Here is a 19,901-nt window from a genome sequence, read left to right on the forward strand (position 1 = left end):
GAATACGCGAACGATGATTTATCCGGTACCCGCTTCCAACCCGGGAGAAAGCTTTGCGGTCGGCCACAAAACCTTCGCGCGGTAACGATGCGGGACCGGTCGGTGGTCGCTCCCGTCGCGGTGTGTCATAAATCATAAATCATTTTATTTTGCCACATTCTTGGAAGCCCCCCCTTACCCCTGTTCCGCTCATCCCGTCCCGAAAGCAGGGCAGGTGTCTCCATCGGCCTCCGTGTCCGTTGGCTAAAGAAATGTCCTTGCACATCGGCCCAAAGGAACGGGGATCCGGGCATATCGGAGACAAAAAAAGCGAAACCTTCTACCGTAGGACGAAACGAGCTAATGAAGGGGAAAATTCACCCCGATAAAATGGCGCATACATCAAGTCGGCGAAGAGGTGAGAGGACCACACTTCCGAATTGGCGGGGCGGAATTGCTGCACTCTCGCAGCGCTTGTGCTAGGGTTTGCACCGTTTTCGTTTACCGCTTTCGGAAGGATAAGCGACACAGGTGATGTTTCCGTTGAGGGTGAGCGGGGAAATAGTTTCACTTCCCGACCCGCGGGTCCGTTTGCTGACGATTAGAAAATGTTATTTTGTGCGCTTAGGTTTTTTTTTCTTGTAGTTGGTTTCGTTCGCTATGTTATTGCTTCCGATGCACATCCTTGAGAGTGGCGTTGCTGCTGCTGCTGCTGTTGGTGGTGCGAATGACGGTGTGATTATAACAACGTTGAGCGATGATGCAGCTTCCAGCAAGGATATTTGACAAAGCCCCAAAAGGTGGCATTTATTTTCGCTCGTGCATAATCCACGTATCGCGTAAACTATCCTTTTGATCATGGCAGAATACTTGCGGGACATTCTGAGACGGTTTTGCAGGAAACTTTCACTGTGACAGCAGCCTAAACTCTGACGTTCCTTCCGTCTGTTTCATCCAACAAAATCAAGCGAAACTGATCGTTGATAGTGCTTGTTTTAACACGACTTTGATTTATATTGAGCACAACGTACATCGGTTTCGATACTCTGAAACACTTGGATCCTTTTCTTGGATATCGCATTTATTTTATATATATCCGAGAGCCTTTATGTGTGATTCTTTGAAGTGTTCTTGACACATTCAGTGGAATTGTGTGTTGCCTGTAGGTTATCTTTGATGGCAGGCAACATTTACGACGGATTGTTTCCATGTAAACTGTACGCTTTAACGATGCTTCAGCATAATTGAGCGACGAATGGGTGGAAACGAATAACAGATTTTCCGTGTAAATTCAAAGAAGATATTTAGATACGTTTGACAATTCTGCCATGAATACAGCAGTGTCACGGGTGCTTTGTGAAATTACCGGCATCTGTCCTGTACAAGCATACCGAAATGCTAATTGACTTCATCCATAGAAACTCATGTTTTATCTGCTATCCAAATGAAGCGAAATTTGGAACACAACAGAGACAGCTAAGCAGCTCTTACAAACACCCACACTGGGGCTCCATTGCATGAATTATCGATATTGACTGTTTCTAGATTGGCATTTCATACAACACAGAGCATCTTTCTCGGTGAATACACCGCCCCAGCAATTCGACAGGATCTCGGCAGGGTATGGCAAGCACCAACCAGACCTTCCGCTCACCCACACAGGACCACCTTCAGCCAGTCAGATGAATGAAACTTTTTGGTGGATTCAATTCAATTCAGCCCACCTGAAGAAAGCACCACCTTTCCGGAGAAATATCTGCAAGTGCAGCAGCAATATGCAAGAAGTTTTCCCTTACCGTAAGGTGTCTTCCCCCGGACGGGCTTCAGGTTTAGCCATCAGCCTCGGTACAAAAAAGCACCCAAATCCAAAACCAACCAGGAGCAAACTTCACGACCGTGTTTTGGCTTGCAGGATATGCAGCGCATAATGACGTGAAAAATGAATTATGCAAAATAGAAAGTTTGCCCACACAAGGAGCTACGGCAGGACGATCTGCCCCTGCTGGGAAGTCTTCGAGAGAGGCCTTCACTGATTCGGCTCGTGCTGTGTGCAGTAGCAGTAGCCTAGTGAAATCTTTTAGCCGTTTATCTTCAGCTTCTCGCTAACGGTCACAAGCAGGATGAAGGTACATTTGTTGTGATGTTTGCGAAAAATGGCAAATTGGATGTCGGTGTCCTTTGCTCGAGAGAGAGAGAGAGAGAGAGCAGCATGCAATCAAAACCCGAAGTGAACCGTATGCACATTGTTGCACAGATGAACGAGAGTGCAATGGGGAGAGTGTGTGAGAGGGAGATAGAGAGAGCAAAAGAGAAAGAGGACATGCATAGGTAATTTTGTTTGACCTCCTTCGTTGCACATTTCGCCCACAATCAGTGCTTTGTTTGCTGCAGCCGCTCTTGAGCACATGCACAATTCTTCGTACCATTATCGATGGTTTTGTTTGAGACATTACTGATGTCTGATCGACGTAGGCAGCCACCATAGTAGCAGTAGCTTATTTCCATTGCATTTTCATGGGTCCAGAGTACAATAGGAAAAGATTATTTTTAAGGCCACTACTTTTCTCCTGTTCCTAAGAATGCAAAGTAATGCTTGCCTTGTTTGTGGCAAGCATAATGGGTTTAACTGGCTGGAATGCATTGTAATGCGCCAACATACCAGCACAGTAGAAACGAGCCGCCGCAAAGGTCCACTCCTCAAGCGAAAGTGGAAACACTACGAACATAAACTGTGGCTCGTCCCAACTTTTCTCACAACCGTTGTCAAAGTTGTCGCTTGCTATGGTAACGCTATCCGGAAAAGTGTAATGCATCCTTGAGTGTAGCCTAAGATTGAGCCAACGCAGGCTTCTAGAGGCGTGTCACACTAATGATGCCCAGGGAGCGATGACTTAATTGAAGCAAATCGTTCTAAATACCTACCTCAGCGTTGGAGTGCATGCAATGACGAGCAAGATGCCATAAAACGGCAACGCAACGTAACAGCCGAAATAGGTCCTCAGGCACCAACTTGTACAGTCAACTTGAGACGGGAGCGTGTAGAGCGTGAGAGCTTGAGGCGAGATCTTTGGCGAAAGAATTTCACTTTGCTTGTTGTTGAGCTGCCGTATATTTAGCAGCCGTCGTTTCATTAGCACATAGTTGAGTGCCACCGGTATGATGGTTGGAATGCCAGCTCGAGTGCCATTCTAATTGCAAATCTTCACTACAATAAACCTACTTTTGGAGGACGGAAATTTGTGGAACAACTTTGGAGAAAGAAGAACAAAAAACCCTGTACCTTGTTCTGCAACCTTCTCTTTAGATTGCGAATTGAGGAGTGTGAGTGAGTGCATGTGTGTGCGATAAAAATGGCCTCTGGCTAGCTCAACAAATGTTGGGCCAATCTCATGAGCAGCCACCATTATCGGTCCATTCATTGGGCAATGGAAAAAGGCCCAGAGTAGGTCGTAAAGTTTTCCTCCCAAAATAGACCACATTGAACAGAGATTGCTGTAATATGCTCAAGTAGCTCGTGTCTGAGTGTGGGTGTGTGGTAAGATATGGGTGCTCATCTTGGCTAATGAAACCATGACTGGAAAGTGGCGAACCCTCTCACTAAAAACGGACTACGGGATCTCGGGATGGGTCCACGCACTGGAAATATTTCTTCCCAACGATGGCGATGATGATGTTGATGGGATGGAATGGATTGGATGTGGTAATGTGTATCTTTTCCCCCCTCAACTTTTGCTAGAAGTTAGGTTCGGATTAATTTGCTTCATAAATACGCATCCAAGCACTCTCTCCCTCTCTCTCTCTCTCTCTCTCTACTTCATTTCAGTTTCGATGTCGTACTTGAAAGAAAATAAAACACATACGCCCAACTTCCTGTGCAGGAGCAGGAAGTGGTTGATGTACCCGGTGCGGCCATCTACCGACGTAAATAAATCCATCCCAGCAGCCGGTACATAACGCGGCAAACAAGATGAGCTAACAGGATAGACACGCACAGACACACACACACACACACACACACACACACACACACACACACACACACACACACACACACACACACACACACACACACACACACACACACACACACACACACACACACACACACACACACACACAACGCATTGGTTCAGAAAATAGGTCACACCACGGAAATGAGGTTCAATCAAACGACCGGTGACCGGTTACCGGTTTCCTCTTGAGATGCATCCCATCTCATCTGCCACGGTACGACCATGCCTGTGGCTCATAAGTACAACCCAGCACACTTCCACAAGCAAAGCGCCGATGGGCATGTTCCGCCCGAGCGCGGCCATCTGGCACTCGCGAGCCGGTGTTGTATCGGCGGATCGTTGGCAAGCTGAATTGATCCGAACGGGATCTCTCGGCAAGAACAAATTTTTTTGTGCGTGTGCCTGGGTACCTGGGAAACTATGGCGGGCAACTTTACTTTACGCCCCTCGGTACCACGGGATCCGGATTGCATCTGGCATCGGTGGGAATTGAACTCTGGCACGATTCCCGGATCTGGCCAGTACTTCCCTTGTATTCCCGGTGCACTTGAGTGTTCGAGTGGGTCTTGCCTGTCCCGGCTGAAAGTGGCACTCGGTAAAGGCAAGCACTCAAGCGGTAATCCGCCGTCACTGGCATTTGTCACCTGAGCAGGCGCGATGGCATGGGGCGCATGGTTCTAATCGCTTCCCCGTGCGCCGGTTCCCGGAAGGATGAACCTGTACGCCTGTCGGATACGCTATCTTACCCGGAAACGTTAAATGTTAATGAGATGTTGCCGTCCGTCCTCAGGAATTGGATTGCGTTTGTTTGCGCTGCTTGATAAAGTTTGCGTTTTGTAGTTGTGGGTAGTTGCTCGACCTAACTTCACTAATGAAATGGTTCTTCCCGGGATTGTAAAACATGAAACAGACTGAAGAATTTGTCGATAGGTTCAATGTTAACTGATGATAAACGGATTAAAGTTTTGCTTTAATGAACTCTTAACATGCAACGTTATACGATCTAGTTGAATATTTTAAATGGCCACAGTACTTTACACCCATTTCTGACCGTCATGCTTTATTCCCAACCACACAATAGACTATAATGAGCATACAGTACAAACATTGAAGCCTTTTTAGCCTCTAGCTATAGCATTAACGAGTGATTTTGAGAATTAAAGGGCTTGTGGAGAAAAGTCCACGCATCGGAACAAGCTTGCAATTAATTCGCCCGGCACGTTTAATGCACAAAGGTTTGCTTGAATCGCCGTGTATATCAAAACCCTGCGAGGCAAAAATGAGAATGAATATTGAACAACGCGGCCAATGAATATTGAACATTTTATTGCAGGCATTTTAACACAAACGTCCCCCGGGCGGGCGGTAAAGTTCAGTGAAATAAAAACTAACTATAGTGCCGCGCCGTCCGTCGGTCGGTCGGTCGGGCACCAAAAGCAGTGGGCACACGAACCGAACGGGTTTCATTTACCTCCTTCCATTCCTTTGCCGTTGGCTGGTTGGAAATGAGTCGGAAAAATTACCGCTTGTCGATTTGCCGTTTAATTGAGAAAATGTGAAAATTTGCTACCGAAAATGGGCTATTAATACACCCATTCAACGGGATTCTAGAGACTTTCTTCTTCGTTTTGTGTCGGAGGAGTGGGGGGTTCCGGGTTGGTTAAGGTATGGTGTATGGGATCAATGGGATGGAAATGACGGGCTGAAGCGGAAAGAGTGCCAGACTATTGGCAATTGTAGGCGAAGCTTCAGCGATTTTTACAGCGAATTTGTACAATTCTTGTCGTGATTACACGAACAGGACCAAAACAGGACAAAGCAAGAAATCGTTCAACTTATGCCCATATCGTAACATGGAACAAGTGCGAGGCAAAGTGCTTTAATCTGGAAATGAAGTTTCGTAGCTGAAATGTATTCCTCCAGCTAACAAACTACACAAAACGCCTATATCCTCTTGAACAAAAAAAAATTCTTTAAAAAGGTAACATTCTCATGAAACCGAACGGAACCGAACCGTTCCACCCGAAAGGACGACCGGCAGTGGTTGAGTGATAATGAATATGAATTTCCCATTTTTAGCCTTTTCCCGAAATGGAAGCAACCAATTGGCTCGTTCTCGTGGCGAGTGGTTCCTTCACATACACATGCACGCTTTTGCACCTGATTTGTGTTGTCTCACCAACTCCGCACAGCACCACCATCAAACCCTCTTCCACACAGTTACGAACGAAGCCGAGCGAAGTGTTTGCGGATGTAGTGAATACTGAAAACTAGGCCACAGTCACAAATCTCCTCCCGTGCAACTGTGGACATCCCTGGTGGCTATGGTTGTCATGTCGAAGTTTTACAGTCAAACCCTAGCGCCCCCCCCCCACGGCTCTACCACTAGACCCTCTTTGCCTCGTTTCGGTTTAGATTGTCCTCCGATCGTTGGGATTGCAGCCGTCAGTCGTCGGGCAGGTGATGAAATTTTAATACCCACCATTGCCCGCCCTGTTTTGGCACGGTGGAACGATGTTACTAGTACACAGCCTTTTTTTGTTGTTGGTTTTTTTCGGGTGTGTTGGGTGTGAAAAATCTCAGTGTTTTGAAAAGTACATGGTGCGAAACGGCATTGCTGATGCAAGCGTTAACAAACAACTTCAGGCAAAATCTCCACGAGCTAACGTCACTGGCAATTGAAACCCAGAATTGATGGTTGTACGGTGGTGGCGGTTTGCGGTGAGTTTAGCAGAAGGTAGGTGTTGTTGAGAGTGCATAGAATCGGCAGAAATCTGTTTAAAGAATGATTACATGGTTCATGCTTAAGCTTTTCGAAGTTCATTATCATTATTCAAACGTGTAGAACATTCAACAGAACACGCGTGTACTTCTGTAAAGCACATTCTCGAAACATCAGACCCATAATTCCTTCAAATTTCAAAAAATGTATTGCATGATGTATGTATTGGTGTAGATTCGTTTGCCAGAACGTTGAGCAACAAAGCTCTTCAGGAGAAAATTTATGCTGAACACCTTTAGCAATTGAAACAATTAGCACTTAAATTCTGTTATATATTCAATCTTGGTGGGTATAGTGTGTTGAAAGTAGTTTAAATAATTCCAATGAAATATGTTAATAGTGTGTAAATATACGTATAGATTATGAAAAGATTCCATTTCAAACTCCTACCAACCGTTTAGGGAGTGGTAACATTATATCCAAAATAGCACCAGTTGTTAGTCTGTGTCGTAATAGCATTCCGATGAGCCAGCATAGCAACGCTTCTATGTCGATCGTGTCGTAGCAGAGCAAAGCGTGGAACAGCAACTCCTAAACTGCAACGGTTCGTGTCTACGGCAATAAAAAACCGGCCCAAACCACCCCGAACCCTACTTACCTCGAACTTCTGCTTCAGAACCGGCCCGGCCTGGCCAATGTACACCGTTGACGCGCTGTCAAACACTAACTTACGTGGTTCCTTCTTCACCGGCACGACGCCCGCCTCGAGGCAGTTGTAGTAGAACACCACCTGATCCGGCAGCACCTTAAAGATCATCTTCATCCAGCTCTTGCCGTACGGCACCTGGAACGACGCCAGCGGTTGGCTGATGCGTTCCTTCTTCGCGTCCGTATAGTACAGCGTCGCGTTCCACTGGTCACCGCCGGCAGTCGGTTCGAGCAGCAGGCCCAGCTGCACCACGGTGTCGAGCGAGTTGACGACGGAAAACACCCAGCCACCGGAGCTGGACTGCGGTCTGACGGTCGCGATGAGAGCAAAGTCCTGCAGGTGGTCCGAGAGGATCATCTTGTACGGTGACTTCAGGTCCGCCTCGCTGGTGACGCCGAACGCCGGAAACCCGTCCAGTCCATCGACGAACTTGACGCCATTCTGCAGCGGTATCTCGATCGCTCCCATCAGATCGCGTTCGGCGAGTGCATCTGCCAGAGAGAGGGAGAGAAAAAAGTGAGAACAGATCCAAGAATGACCAAGAAACCGACGAACGCAAACCGGTATTGCATGCAAGTTGTACATGACTGTGTTGTACTGCGGGTTGCATATCTGCTAGGAGTATAAGTGAAACGTTTGGAGTTGGCAATGAGTATCAAACGGATCGACAAATTAAGTTGAATTACGTTGTCTTTTTCTTATTATTACCGAAAAATGATCCATCAATACAAAAATTTACAATAATGAGTTCGTTATGTGATGTTAATGGTTTTAAATATTTTAAAATTTCATTTACTATACTTCATTTCATGACGCCAATTGTGATAGTTCAAATCTAGGACATCGATGATTGAAGGGTTGATGTTTCTTTGTGCCAAAATTATAACGAGAGATAAGTATTTGTGACACATTTATTTGTTAACGCATAACAGTAAGGTTTAGTAAAAAAGAATCAAAAATTTATTGCCATTTTCAACGTTTTTTTTGCCTTGTTTGAAATGGATTTTCAATTTGGTTCAATTAAAAATTCCAGCTGTCCTACCGCAGCGAACGACCATATCACATGGTATTTTATTCATATTATAACCCCCGTCTATCTCACGCGACACCGATACTCGCACAGTGCATAGCTTTGCCCTATGTGCTCTATTGAAACATTTCAACCCTGACTTTCCAACGTCGCTCTGGCCGCACAACCCCTTCAAGCCTGAATTATTCCACAGGGCCAAATTTACCTACCGACCCCGTAGTAATCGCTCGGCGAAAATCTTAAGCTGAATGAAATTATCGATCGATGCCGTCCATGCCCGTTCCTGCATTCAAAACTAGCCCCCCCCAAAAAGTGGAGAACCATCCACTAGTAAATTGCATGCTCATGTTTGAAAGCGTTGTCAGCTCAGCTATATTGCTGATCGTGCTTCGGCGGTCACGTTAAATCTGGTTTATGGTAACTTCGCTCGCCAGGCTCGCTCGTATCAGCTAACACCCAAGTGCAAAGCTCCTCCTCCACCCTGCCACCTGAGGTGCTAGCTTCGACGCTTCTGCTGCCGGTCAGGGACGGGCGATTTCCGATCGAAATTACGATAAGCTGCCATTAGGAAGTGGTAGCAGCAGCCGAAGCAGCAGCATCAGCAACATCGTCACCATCACCAGCCACTTACCTCTGATGCCTTGGCCGCCAAATATGTTCAGCTCCGATGAGGTCACCCTGTGTGCGATGCAAATCAACGTCACGACCGTTCCGTAAAGCCACCTGCAGCGGGAAAGAAGAAGAAGAAGAAAGAAAGGAAAGACACACTTGTTAGGACCAAAATTAGATATGAATTTAAATCAGGTGTGGTGCGGCCGGTGTGGCCGATGATGGGGTAATGTATGATTGGCAGTGGCTGTGGAAGTATTTTATGCTGGCCACAGAGGTGTGGATTGGGCGCGCGCGTAAAGATTAACCGGGTCACTGAAAGCGAATGTTTTACAGCGGCACATCGGTTCGCGGTTCGTCCCATCACACAACATATGGATGTAATTTATTGTTCGATTTGAGGGGCGGTCTGTTTTCTCCACTCATTAACGGTATTTTAAAATGCAGTGACAAGCTCTTCGATTAACCTTTAGTTTTCCCGTGTCAAGTGATAACCTCTGCTTTAATATATTGAAGATATGCTACACTAAAATGGAATTTAAACCAAAAAAAAGTTGTGATAAAATAACAGAAAAAGTAAGTCAAAGTCAAAATTTTTCATAGAATCCTATCACAAATACACATGCAAAACTTCTTGTTCAATTTGAAATTCCTTTCCTCGTTTTCCATACGTTTTGAACATTCAAATGAGCTCTCATTTATTTATTCTAATAAAAAAAGTTTATCACACCAAAACGACGCTCAAATATTCAACCAGAGTCACACCACACCATTTGAAGAGCCAAATAACTTATAATGACAAAAACTTTCACTCAGGAATTTTATTTTGTCACACGTGTGTACGTACGTGTGTGTGTGTGTGTGTGTGTGTGCGTGTCTAACGCCAGCATGACTGACACGTGGTTTCGACTCGACTTTTTGCAATAAAGTAACAAGAAAAATGAACCGCCCCACAAACGCTCTCGTTGACGATTTGCGATCGACAATGAGTCAGGGTACACGGCCAAGAAAAAGGAGAAGAAAAACTGTGCTCAACAAAAAAAAAGTGACTATAAATTGGCCAAAATCTACTCCAAACCGGAAGAACGTATATCGGTGACAAATGAAAATAAACGAGCTTCTCCCTTCCCCGATGAGGCTGCTGGCTCCTGCCCTCAACACAAATGGCGAACAATAAAACACGGAATGAGAGAGTTTGAATTGTTGTAATAAAGAAACGCGAATAACAAGAGGGAAGTGGTTCCGGGCTGCCATACCTTGGGCTTGCCCGGTGTGCAGCACATGGGGCCGCCATCGGGTTTTGGCATATGGTTTTATGATCCATCACGGCAACGCCGAAAACAACGGACAAAATGAGAGAAGTAAGGAAAACTCTAAACGCCCTCTAAAAAATGAATCTGGCACCTGTCCCCCGCCAGTCTGGATGGATTGCACACAGGTGTGTCCAATTTTAAACTTATATCCTGTTGCCCGTTGTCTGGAGCAACCACCGCCGGCGGAGCCTGCCTGGATAGGCTCAGTATACGCAAGATGACGTTGAGCCGGGTCGTCGTAAAATCTGATCAATCATGCAACCTTCACCGCGCTGACAGCTGATGAAATTTTTCCGTGCAATTCGGTGTGGTAAAAAATGGGGGTAAAAAAATATGCCATACCGATTTTCTTTTGCTTTGCTGCTCTACATAAATTTTCCACTGCCACTGTGGGCCACTCTTTTGCCAATGTCGCCCGGTAGTAGCTCTTGTGTGTGTGTTCGCTTAGAATGCAATGTTGACTGTCCATGAGCGTGTGTGTGTGTGTTCTGCGTGGGAGGTGAACTGTTTGCCGAATGGGAACGGGGCGCATCTGACAAAAGGGAAACAAGCGAACGTTTCGAGGAACGCTAGCAACACGAAGCTCCATGAAGTCTGCCGCGCGAGGATGTAATGAAAATACAACCGTTGTCAAAATATTATCATTAAAGCACGCCACAACCAAGGCGCGGTTTTCGATACGGTGGTAGTGGTGACGGTGTCATTTAAAACATGTAGCCCACGTGCCATCGATCATGTGAGGGGCACAGTTGTTGGGGGGCAGAATAGCATAGGAGGTTTTTATTCGATATATTGGGGATTCGCATTTCAGCTCAATTCGCTCGTGTCGAGTTCTAGGTAAGTATTTTGTGGCTGTGGTGTTGAAAATGAAACTCTGTTATCCATCTTAATACTAACACACAAATGAGGTATGAAGATTTGTAATGCTCTTTACTCCGCTTGATACAGGCATGTGCTTCTAATGGAAAACATGTTGCCTTCATTACAGAAACATAAGTCTTTATAAAAACTGTTCCATTTGCAGTATTTATATCAATCATCATATCAGAAAAGATGTATGATTTATATCATTCGGGAATTTGTTAGAAATTGTTCCAAATCATAATATCCAACAAAAGTCGAACAAAGTCGAACAAATGTTTCATAATCACATACAAACAAGGGTAAAGACAATTAAAAGAAAAAAAGGTATGTTCTATATATTCACTGTTTAATTCCTTTTATCTTCTTCTTCTTCTTTGGCACAACAACCATTGTCGGTCAAGGCCTGACTGTACCAATAATGGGCTGGCTTTCAGTGACTTATTTACAGGGTTTCCTACGATTTATTGGTTGGTTCCCATCAATATTTAGTGGGATCCCATATTTTTTTTGGTACGTTCCCACGATTTTTTGACCGTTTATAGAATTTTTTGGTTCAATTGTATTATGGGAACGAACCGAAAATCTATGGGATATGATCAAAAAATCGTAGAAACGCACCAACAAATCATGGGAACTGACCAATAAATCGTTAGAAACCCTGTATCACCATAGCAGGATAGTCAGTTCCATTTGAGGGTTGAACCCATCTTCTTCTTCTATTTGGCGTAACGCCCTACGCGGACGTGCGATAGGATACCGGCCTATACAGGCTTTCGTGACTTAATTCATTACCACGTCCATTCTAGGCTTGAACCCATGACGGGGATGTTTTTAAGTCGTACAAGTTGACGAGCACGAGTACCACCAGACCGGCCTAAGAAAAGACCGGATAAGATAGTACTTAATATTTCTCCAACGTTTAATACATATTTTGTTCACTCTTCAATATGTTTCAAAGAAAGAAAGAACTCTGTTTAATGTACTTTTGATGATATTTAAAATACCAACATGTTTTAAGCTTAAATTATCACAATCATTAGGTTAATTATTTCCTAAGGATAATGATGCCGCTTAAGGACGCTATTCATAGCCATTAATTTGAAAGCCCCCACCAAGTGCAAACGGGACTCCCACGCAGTTTTTGTATATTTTGCTGGTCCAACCACGAGCCAATTTATTATAATTCTACACCCATTTAGTTTAACACTCCAACTGTTCACGCAAAAGCGTACGGATTTTGATCAAAAAGGTTCATTTGCTACATCAAGCCAACCAAAAGCAACAGAAACAGATTGTATACATTCTTATGAAATGTGTGCCTTTTTTCGCCATTCCTTTGATTCACCGAATAAAACCCTCCCCGACAACCCAAAACAAAAAAAAGATCACGCAAAACCATCAAACGCATTCGTCACCAACAAATGTTGCCTCATTGCTTTCTGCGTCTGCAGCAGTTGCTCCTCGCCTCTGCCAGATTTTCTAATGCAGTGAAGGCAGTATCACGATGCGTACGCAGTACTGTTTCCTTAGAATGCGGAGTAGAAGCTCAGTTGCTTAAAATTTATGACCTTCGCAATCTCCGTCAAAATCCGGCCTTTGCCGCTCCGACACCATATACACCACACCACTCGCCTTCCCATGACGCCGCATGCCATAATTAATTATGAAACTGTTACCCAGACCTAGCGCCCGCACCCGCGCAAGAGTTCTGGCATCTCTGCTTTCCTCCATTCGCGCGCCGGTGGAAATGGAAAGGCCAACCACACACACAAGACCACTTGCGGGGGGGGGGGGGGGGGAGAGTTCGATTCGTTGCAGATGTTACTACTCCACTTGCGAAGGCACTCTCATTCGCGCTCTTCCCCCTTTGCTCGGCAAGAGGAACCGCAGCAGTGAAAAGCCATCCCCCATTCGGGGTTTAACATTGCCACCATCCGGGTTCGATAAGAGCGCGCGGTATGCTTAAGCAACACAATTTATCCAGCGCGTTTTTGGCTCCGAGTGTGCGGCGTCCCGGCTGGTCCTGAAGCAGGGCTGTCGGAATGGATGGGTTTAATTACTTATTGTGCCATTTCGGTTTTCGAGCCGAAGGGCACGAAAAACCTCCAACAAAAAGACAGTGGTGAACAATTTGGTAGATCCGTTTGTGAAGTTGTCAAATGAAAGACTTTGTAATTACACTTGAAATAAACAAATTAAGGATTGTTGTAACTGTTTTTACAGTTAAGAAAGGGTCAATTAAAGTAAAAATTTACCCTGTAAAAAAAATCAAACTATTTGTCGATTGCTCCTCCCTGGCTTAGCAAGGGCAACAATAAACAATCCCGCAGCTCAAAAGCGAACTTCTTGCGGGCCACTTGTTGCGTTTTGCTTCCATACGAAAGCAATCGTTTCTTCCGTTTCGAATCTTTCGGATAAGAACCGTACTTTACTTATCGAAAGAATTTTCCGTGCCCATGGCGTTCTCATTTCCATCCATGTTGCATTTTGATACTATTTTTGTCCTCCGGCATTTCCAATTCTTCCATTTCCAGCAACAAGTAGCCAGCAATAAGGAGGGGGCAGGCGGAAGTTTCACTTTTCCTGCTCTTCAAAGCCCTGCTACTGATGGGAAATTTCTCATTCATCATTCTGCATCGATGACGGGCTCGTTTGCTATCGTTTGATGGCCGATGGAGCGTTACGGGGCCAGGACAAATTGCAGACAAATTTCGAAGAAGGAAGTGCTATCTAGGGAGAGCATCATGCGCCACATCATGCAAATCAAACGGAACAAATGAAATCTTTGCCAACAAAAAGTTTTGCAGCCAATGGGAGACAGAAAGAAAACAAAACAGAAAGGGAAACATTATCCCAAAGGAACGGCGGAACGGGATTTCCATTACCGCTCGGTGGTTTCAGTTTTCCCGTAGTTCACTGTGTGTTTTTGATGTGTTTGATCCGTTGCTTCCGGGCACAGTTTTTTCCGGGGATAAGCGGAACTACAGCGCGCTGAAACACTGTTTTCCACCGAAACGATCCATCCGTTTACCGCACGCAGTTCAACAAATGATATTTATTTGCATTAACTTACGCGTGCGGCGGCGTTTCCGCCGCGGTCGACCGTTTCGATTATGTTTTCGGCGCGGCATTTTCGTTTAATTTCAAATTCATGCGGGCTATTTATTTTTCCTGGTCGCGCGGTGGAAGCAACACAAGTAAATGTCATTGATCGTGGACGATGTTTAGACTGTCGTCGTCTGACCTCCCCGTGCGATGTTTTCACCCCCTCTCAGTGCCGCTGCTTGTCATAATATCGGCTCAGTTGATGAAGACACGCTTGCTAAACAGCGGTAACGGTGCAAACATGAAAGGCAGCAGCAGCAGCAGCAGCAGCAGCTTGTTTTGGGTTAAAGAGAGGATGAAGGTGATAAATTAAGTGTTAAATTTTGGATTGTGTACTCCGATAACAGGTTGGTTTGGTTGTTGTTTACACTTTGGTGGATGTGAAATGATGCAAAGAGAAAGCGAACAATCATTTACAATCGATTTATCGCTGAAGAAACATATAGAAAGTAGAAACCAAAATTTTTAACATACCAACATGTAAATGAAATTAAATATCCAGATACACTATAGGGATCTTCAAGCCATTGAAATTCAAACTACCTTTGTTTGAGTTCATTTTGATAGAAGAAGCCAATAAAAACTCCAAAAGATTTGCAGTGGCAATTCTGTTTACAATCTCATCTCGTGTTGTTCAAAACGCAACCTCAAAATCAATACTAGGAAAATCTGCTCTACACCGTTTCCAGTTACACATTACCGATCAAAAATAGCAATTGCATACAATTACCAAATGAAGTTGGTTGGCGAAACCATTTCCCTCAAGTTGGCGAAACCATTTCCCTCCCTTTTTCTTTCCAACGACAATTGCCCAGAGCGGCACGCTAATTCTTTGAAAGCACCCAATAAATCGTGAAAAATTTCGTCGAAACAAACGTTTGATCCAATAGCCCCGGCAGTGTCGTATTATTGGCTGGCCTGCCTGCCGCCTGTTGCTGCAACAGTCTGGCAAAATGTACGGATTTTTTCAGAGTTCTCGAAACTCTGAATGCCTTTCCACCCCGCTTCCCTGGTTGGGTGAAAATTTTCTCCGCGCCGCACGGCTTGCTGAGATGCACAAGTTGTTAATTTGGAAAAGTTTTCTACTTTTGCGCATCTACGCGAGGAAGCGCACCAACATTCCGCAAGAAATTGTAAGACATCAAACAATCGTTTCCGCATGATTCAGCTTCTGAGTTCGTTTTTTTCTTCTTTCTTCTATTCTTTGCAGGCGGTTTATTTTTTCTCCAATCTCTACGCATGACTTCGATGCGTTGCGATGTGTGCTGGGGAAGTTTTTAGGTACAGCAGAGCAGAGCAAGCAATGTGCACGGGGAAGTTTGTTGTATTTGTTTGGAGCAGAGTTTGCGGAAGGAGGAAAAAAAAGTTACCGAAGAAGAACGCTCATTTACATTTCTCTTGGTCTCTGTCGCTGAGCGCTAATCGGTATGGTTGGATGGAGGGATGATCTTTTATTTGCACTGCCAGAGATGAATCATATAAACCCGGGTAACGCGTTTATGACAAATGTTTTTTTTTTTCGGCATGGCTGTAAATGTATTAGCGGAAGTTCTCTTGCGAACATTTTACTCGCCTTACATTTTTATGATGTTTATCTGCGTTGAGATGGTTTCATTTCCAGCAATTTGCTTAATTAATTAGTTCGTAGGACTGTTTCCGATTTGTAACAAGATTTTTTTATTTGTTTTCAATGTATGTATTGAAGAAGTAGTAAGTATGTAAGTAAGTAAGCAAGAATGAAATTTATTGGATTGGCTTTTAGCAAAATTTCACAAGCTTTACATTGGTTCCGATCGTTAGACCTCTACTGAAGAACCTTCTTACCGTGCGGCCAGACGAGGTGAAATATACAGCGAAATAAACTATTTGACAAGCGAAATATTTGACAGGTAAAGCTAAAGGATTGGGGGAGATACATCATCCGGGAGATCAACATGGAAAAAGTGCTTTTTGAAACAAAACCAAAAAAAAAAAAAACTACCAGCAAAAACAAAATAGACAATTTCACTCAAAATAATCATCAGAATCCGCTACAGCTCTACCTTCGGGACGATGGGGGCAGAATACCTAGGAACAGATGCATTTATCTTAAGTACTATTCCAAGCCACTTTTCGAATAAAATTCACAAAATCTGTTTGTTTGAGTAAAATTTCACCAAAAACATGCAAACACGCTTGCACGTCCGAGAATTAGTAAATTCCTTTATTTAATCCACCATTATTCCAGTAAAAGCCGAAAACTCGATTCTCAGCTGTTAATACACAATTCAATCAGGACTACTCCAGAGCTAACGCATTTTGATGGACAATAAAAATAGACGAATTGTCGGACTTATCCTCTATTATAAATTTAACAAAAGCAATACAATTTTCATTTCGATGCATTTGTATTGATTGTGATACTTAAATGCTTTGAGATTAGAATTATAACTGAATTACAATACGCTTGTACGCTCCATGCAAGCTCACGGAATTAGTCAGAATACCGCACATCCTGTTACAAACTTGCCTAGCTAGCCTAAAGGCGCATTTAACATTTCTATTTTTTATTTTACCCATAACATGTTTACAGATCAATTTTGGTTTATTGTAGTTATTAGTGATTCCTAAATCATGTTTAAAATAAGTGTGACATATTTCGCCATCAAATGACACTCGTAATAATTGTTTATGTTGTTACTGCATGATGGCTACGATTTACCCAAAAAATTCCCAAAATTCCACATGTTGCGCTAGTTGTAATCCACATTGGAATTTACACCTACTTAGCCATTCCTAAACCACCTCCCATGCCCTCCACATGCCTTACAGTCTACAGGTGGACAAAACGGTACACAAGCCTAATTCAATCAACACTCCAGCACTTGTTGGCCACCCACATTTTCCTAGTATCCCCCCACCTAACCACCGGTAATTGCACTTTAGCACCACATCAAAGCCACTTTGCGATACATCAATGTGACGCTTTGGGGGAAAAACAAAACAGCTCAATCTGTTGCAAACGCTCCCCCTAGCCCACATACCCCGAAAAGGAAACCGATTAGTACCGACTCCCACTATCCCTCCCAACCAGGGTTGATTAGGTTTGCTTTTACACCACCGGGACACAATGCATGCCTCGTGGCCGGTGGTCCCGGTCGGTGGTTTATCTTTCCACCGACCAACCGGACCCAAACTATGCTAATAAACCAACCTCGCCCAATCTGCGCGATTGCACCGGTGCGGATACACTTTATCGCAGGTGAAACTGAACGGTATCCCAAAAATGGGAACGTTTGTGGTTGTACGCAAATCATGCACCAAAAGGGCCCCGCCGCTCGGTTACAAACTGCACCACGAATAACGACGGCGTACAGTACGGCACACACACAAAAAAAAAACACCTGCACTGCCCTACCCACGCACACGTGGTAGAAGCGAACCTGGGCAAGGGAAGTCGTTAAACAACTCGACATAAAAACGTGGCTACGTGCATTGGGAGGGGGAGTAGTGATGCGGGGTTGGTACTCCATTCAACCATAACCGAAAAGCGCGCGGTTAATCTCATCGCGGTTGCGAGATTCTGTTTCACTTTGTTTTCAGCTCTGTTATTTGTACGTTTCCCAATCGCTCTTCTGCCTCTCCCTCTGCCGTTCTAAACAGTCGCCAAGATGCACCATTCACCATTGAAAGGGCTTTTTGGTATTTTTACTATTATGGTCATTTTGTTGGCGCGCGTCGTTGGCATTTGTTTCGCGGGCTGGCGTAACGGGCCCGAACGTTTCGTTTGAATAATTGAATGTTTATTGATTTTTCTTCCGGCCACTGTTGCCAGCAAATCTGCCGGTGCGCTTTGCTACACCTTGCTTTGTTGAGAATGAAAACCAAACCCTCAAAAAAAGAATGAATGAAAACCGAACCCTGTACCGAAAATATGGTAGCGATGTTAGTATTATTTTTTGTTTAATTTTTTAACAGCGAGTTTTTACTTCCAACCGTGCTTTGAATGCGTGAAAGCGAACACTAATTGGCAGAATGGACACGGATAGAAACAAGAGATTTCACTAAATTCCGTTCAAAAACATGTTTCCAACATTTATCGCATAGGTTTTGTTCGTTTTTGTAAAGCTATAACAAATATTGGATTATTAGTGACACTAATCGTTTTCAAAAGCGATATTGGTGGCGTAGCGCACGCATGCGGTTAGATTAGAGCGTGCTGGCAGGCAGTCCCAAGCTAACACAACGCGTAGGAAATATTCCAAATACATCGCTCATGCCGCGAGAGGGCCGTGTGGAAAATGGATTTACACTAAATCTTTTTGGTGGAAAAATCAATATCAACGCAATGGAAACGGTTGCCAAACAATGAGCGCACACACCATGGTCCTACTAATCCGTCGTTCGGTTGTAGCAAAGTTGTGGTTGGGAATGTTGAACTTACGCTTTTACAGGCGTGTGTGGATTGTAAGCCAGTACAACCAGAACAACCAAACAAGGTGCGTGTGTGAGTCTAGAAAAAATAATAAATTTGTCGTTCGCCAGAAATAAAGAACAACTTGTAGATGTTTTCGTAGATTATACTGACACCAACAGCAGCATCGATAAAGTTGCAGACCGCGAGAGGTAAATGGAGTTCCAAGCTCAATCGCAGACACAGGATCAGATTAGAGAGAGGAAGCGAGCGAGCGTATGCGGGAGGAAGCAAATCGAATCCAAACAGTAGCACAACGAGGGCAGAAAACTTTGCACTTTAATTGAACTGAGATTAAATGATGGGGCCAAAGCAAAGAAACAAAAACAATGGAAGGATTTAATGCAAGAAAGAAAATCAATTTACCACACGTTAGCCGGCCGATTAGATTCATTCTCCATGCTGGCGCACTCCTTCTCTCTATCTATCGCGTGTGTTCTTGACTGCGTTCTTATCTATCCTTTTATCCAACCGGAGCATGTGAAAACGATAACGAGAATATGATACACACGTTCGGGATTGGCCCCCCAAAACCAACGCTCCAAATCGAGTAAACATCGAGCACTTCTGTTTGCTTCACGTTTGGCCGTTTTTGGTTATCCAATTTGAATCGAACTTTGCTTTTACAACACTGGTTCATTTCCTACAAGCTCGAGAGCGGCCTTTTTTGTTTCGTAAATATTTGAAGCAAAAACTTTTTCTCCGCTTGCATCCGTTAATGGAAGTTTGAGGTTCGGGGTTTTCTCCGCACAACCACTGGCTGCTGGAGCTTAAGCCGCCGTTTGTTTGGATTTAACATACAGTGCGCTGTGGGGCAGAGTTTGATGAGCTGGTTATGTTTGGAACGATCAGAATATGATTGAAAATAATGCTTCGCTTCTAAGAAGTAGACGGTGTGCTTTTTTTGCAAAAAGATCAATGTTGGCAGGAACAGACAGCGCATTAAAATGCGAAATGTTTAATAAAAGATTCATAATTAGTATTATTTTGTATCTTTTGTTTTGTAAAAAAATAATTCAAACCATTTTCAAATAATGTAAGATTAATAGCAATAAAAGAACACAGCTGAAATCAGCAATCTCTGAAGTATAGCTAAAAAAACAC

At 44.1% G+C, this 19,901-nt stretch overlaps 1 protein-coding gene across 2 annotated transcripts in view; it reads right to left on the reverse strand.

Annotated features, from left to right (window-relative positions):
• Positions 1 to 19,901, reverse strand: part of LOC121591560 (collagen alpha-1(XVIII) chain) — a 192,350-nt gene that overhangs the window by 131,245 nt on the left and 41,204 nt on the right. For both annotated transcript variants that reach the window (XM_041912209.1, XM_041912210.1), the window contains exons 3-4: positions 9,085 to 9,176; positions 7,373 to 7,914 (exon numbers count right to left, since the gene is read on the reverse strand). In XM_041912209.1, coding sequence (XP_041768143.1) covers positions 7,373 to 7,914; positions 9,085 to 9,176 — 634 coding nt within the window. The remainder of the gene's footprint in view (positions 1 to 7,372; positions 7,915 to 9,084; positions 9,177 to 19,901) is intronic.

The sequence above is a fragment of the Anopheles merus genome, chromosome 2L (genome assembly GCF_017562075.2).
Source record: "Anopheles merus strain MAF chromosome 2L, AmerM5.1, whole genome shotgun sequence".
In the NCBI taxonomy this organism is placed as follows: domain Eukaryota; kingdom Metazoa; phylum Arthropoda; class Insecta; order Diptera; family Culicidae; genus Anopheles; species Anopheles merus.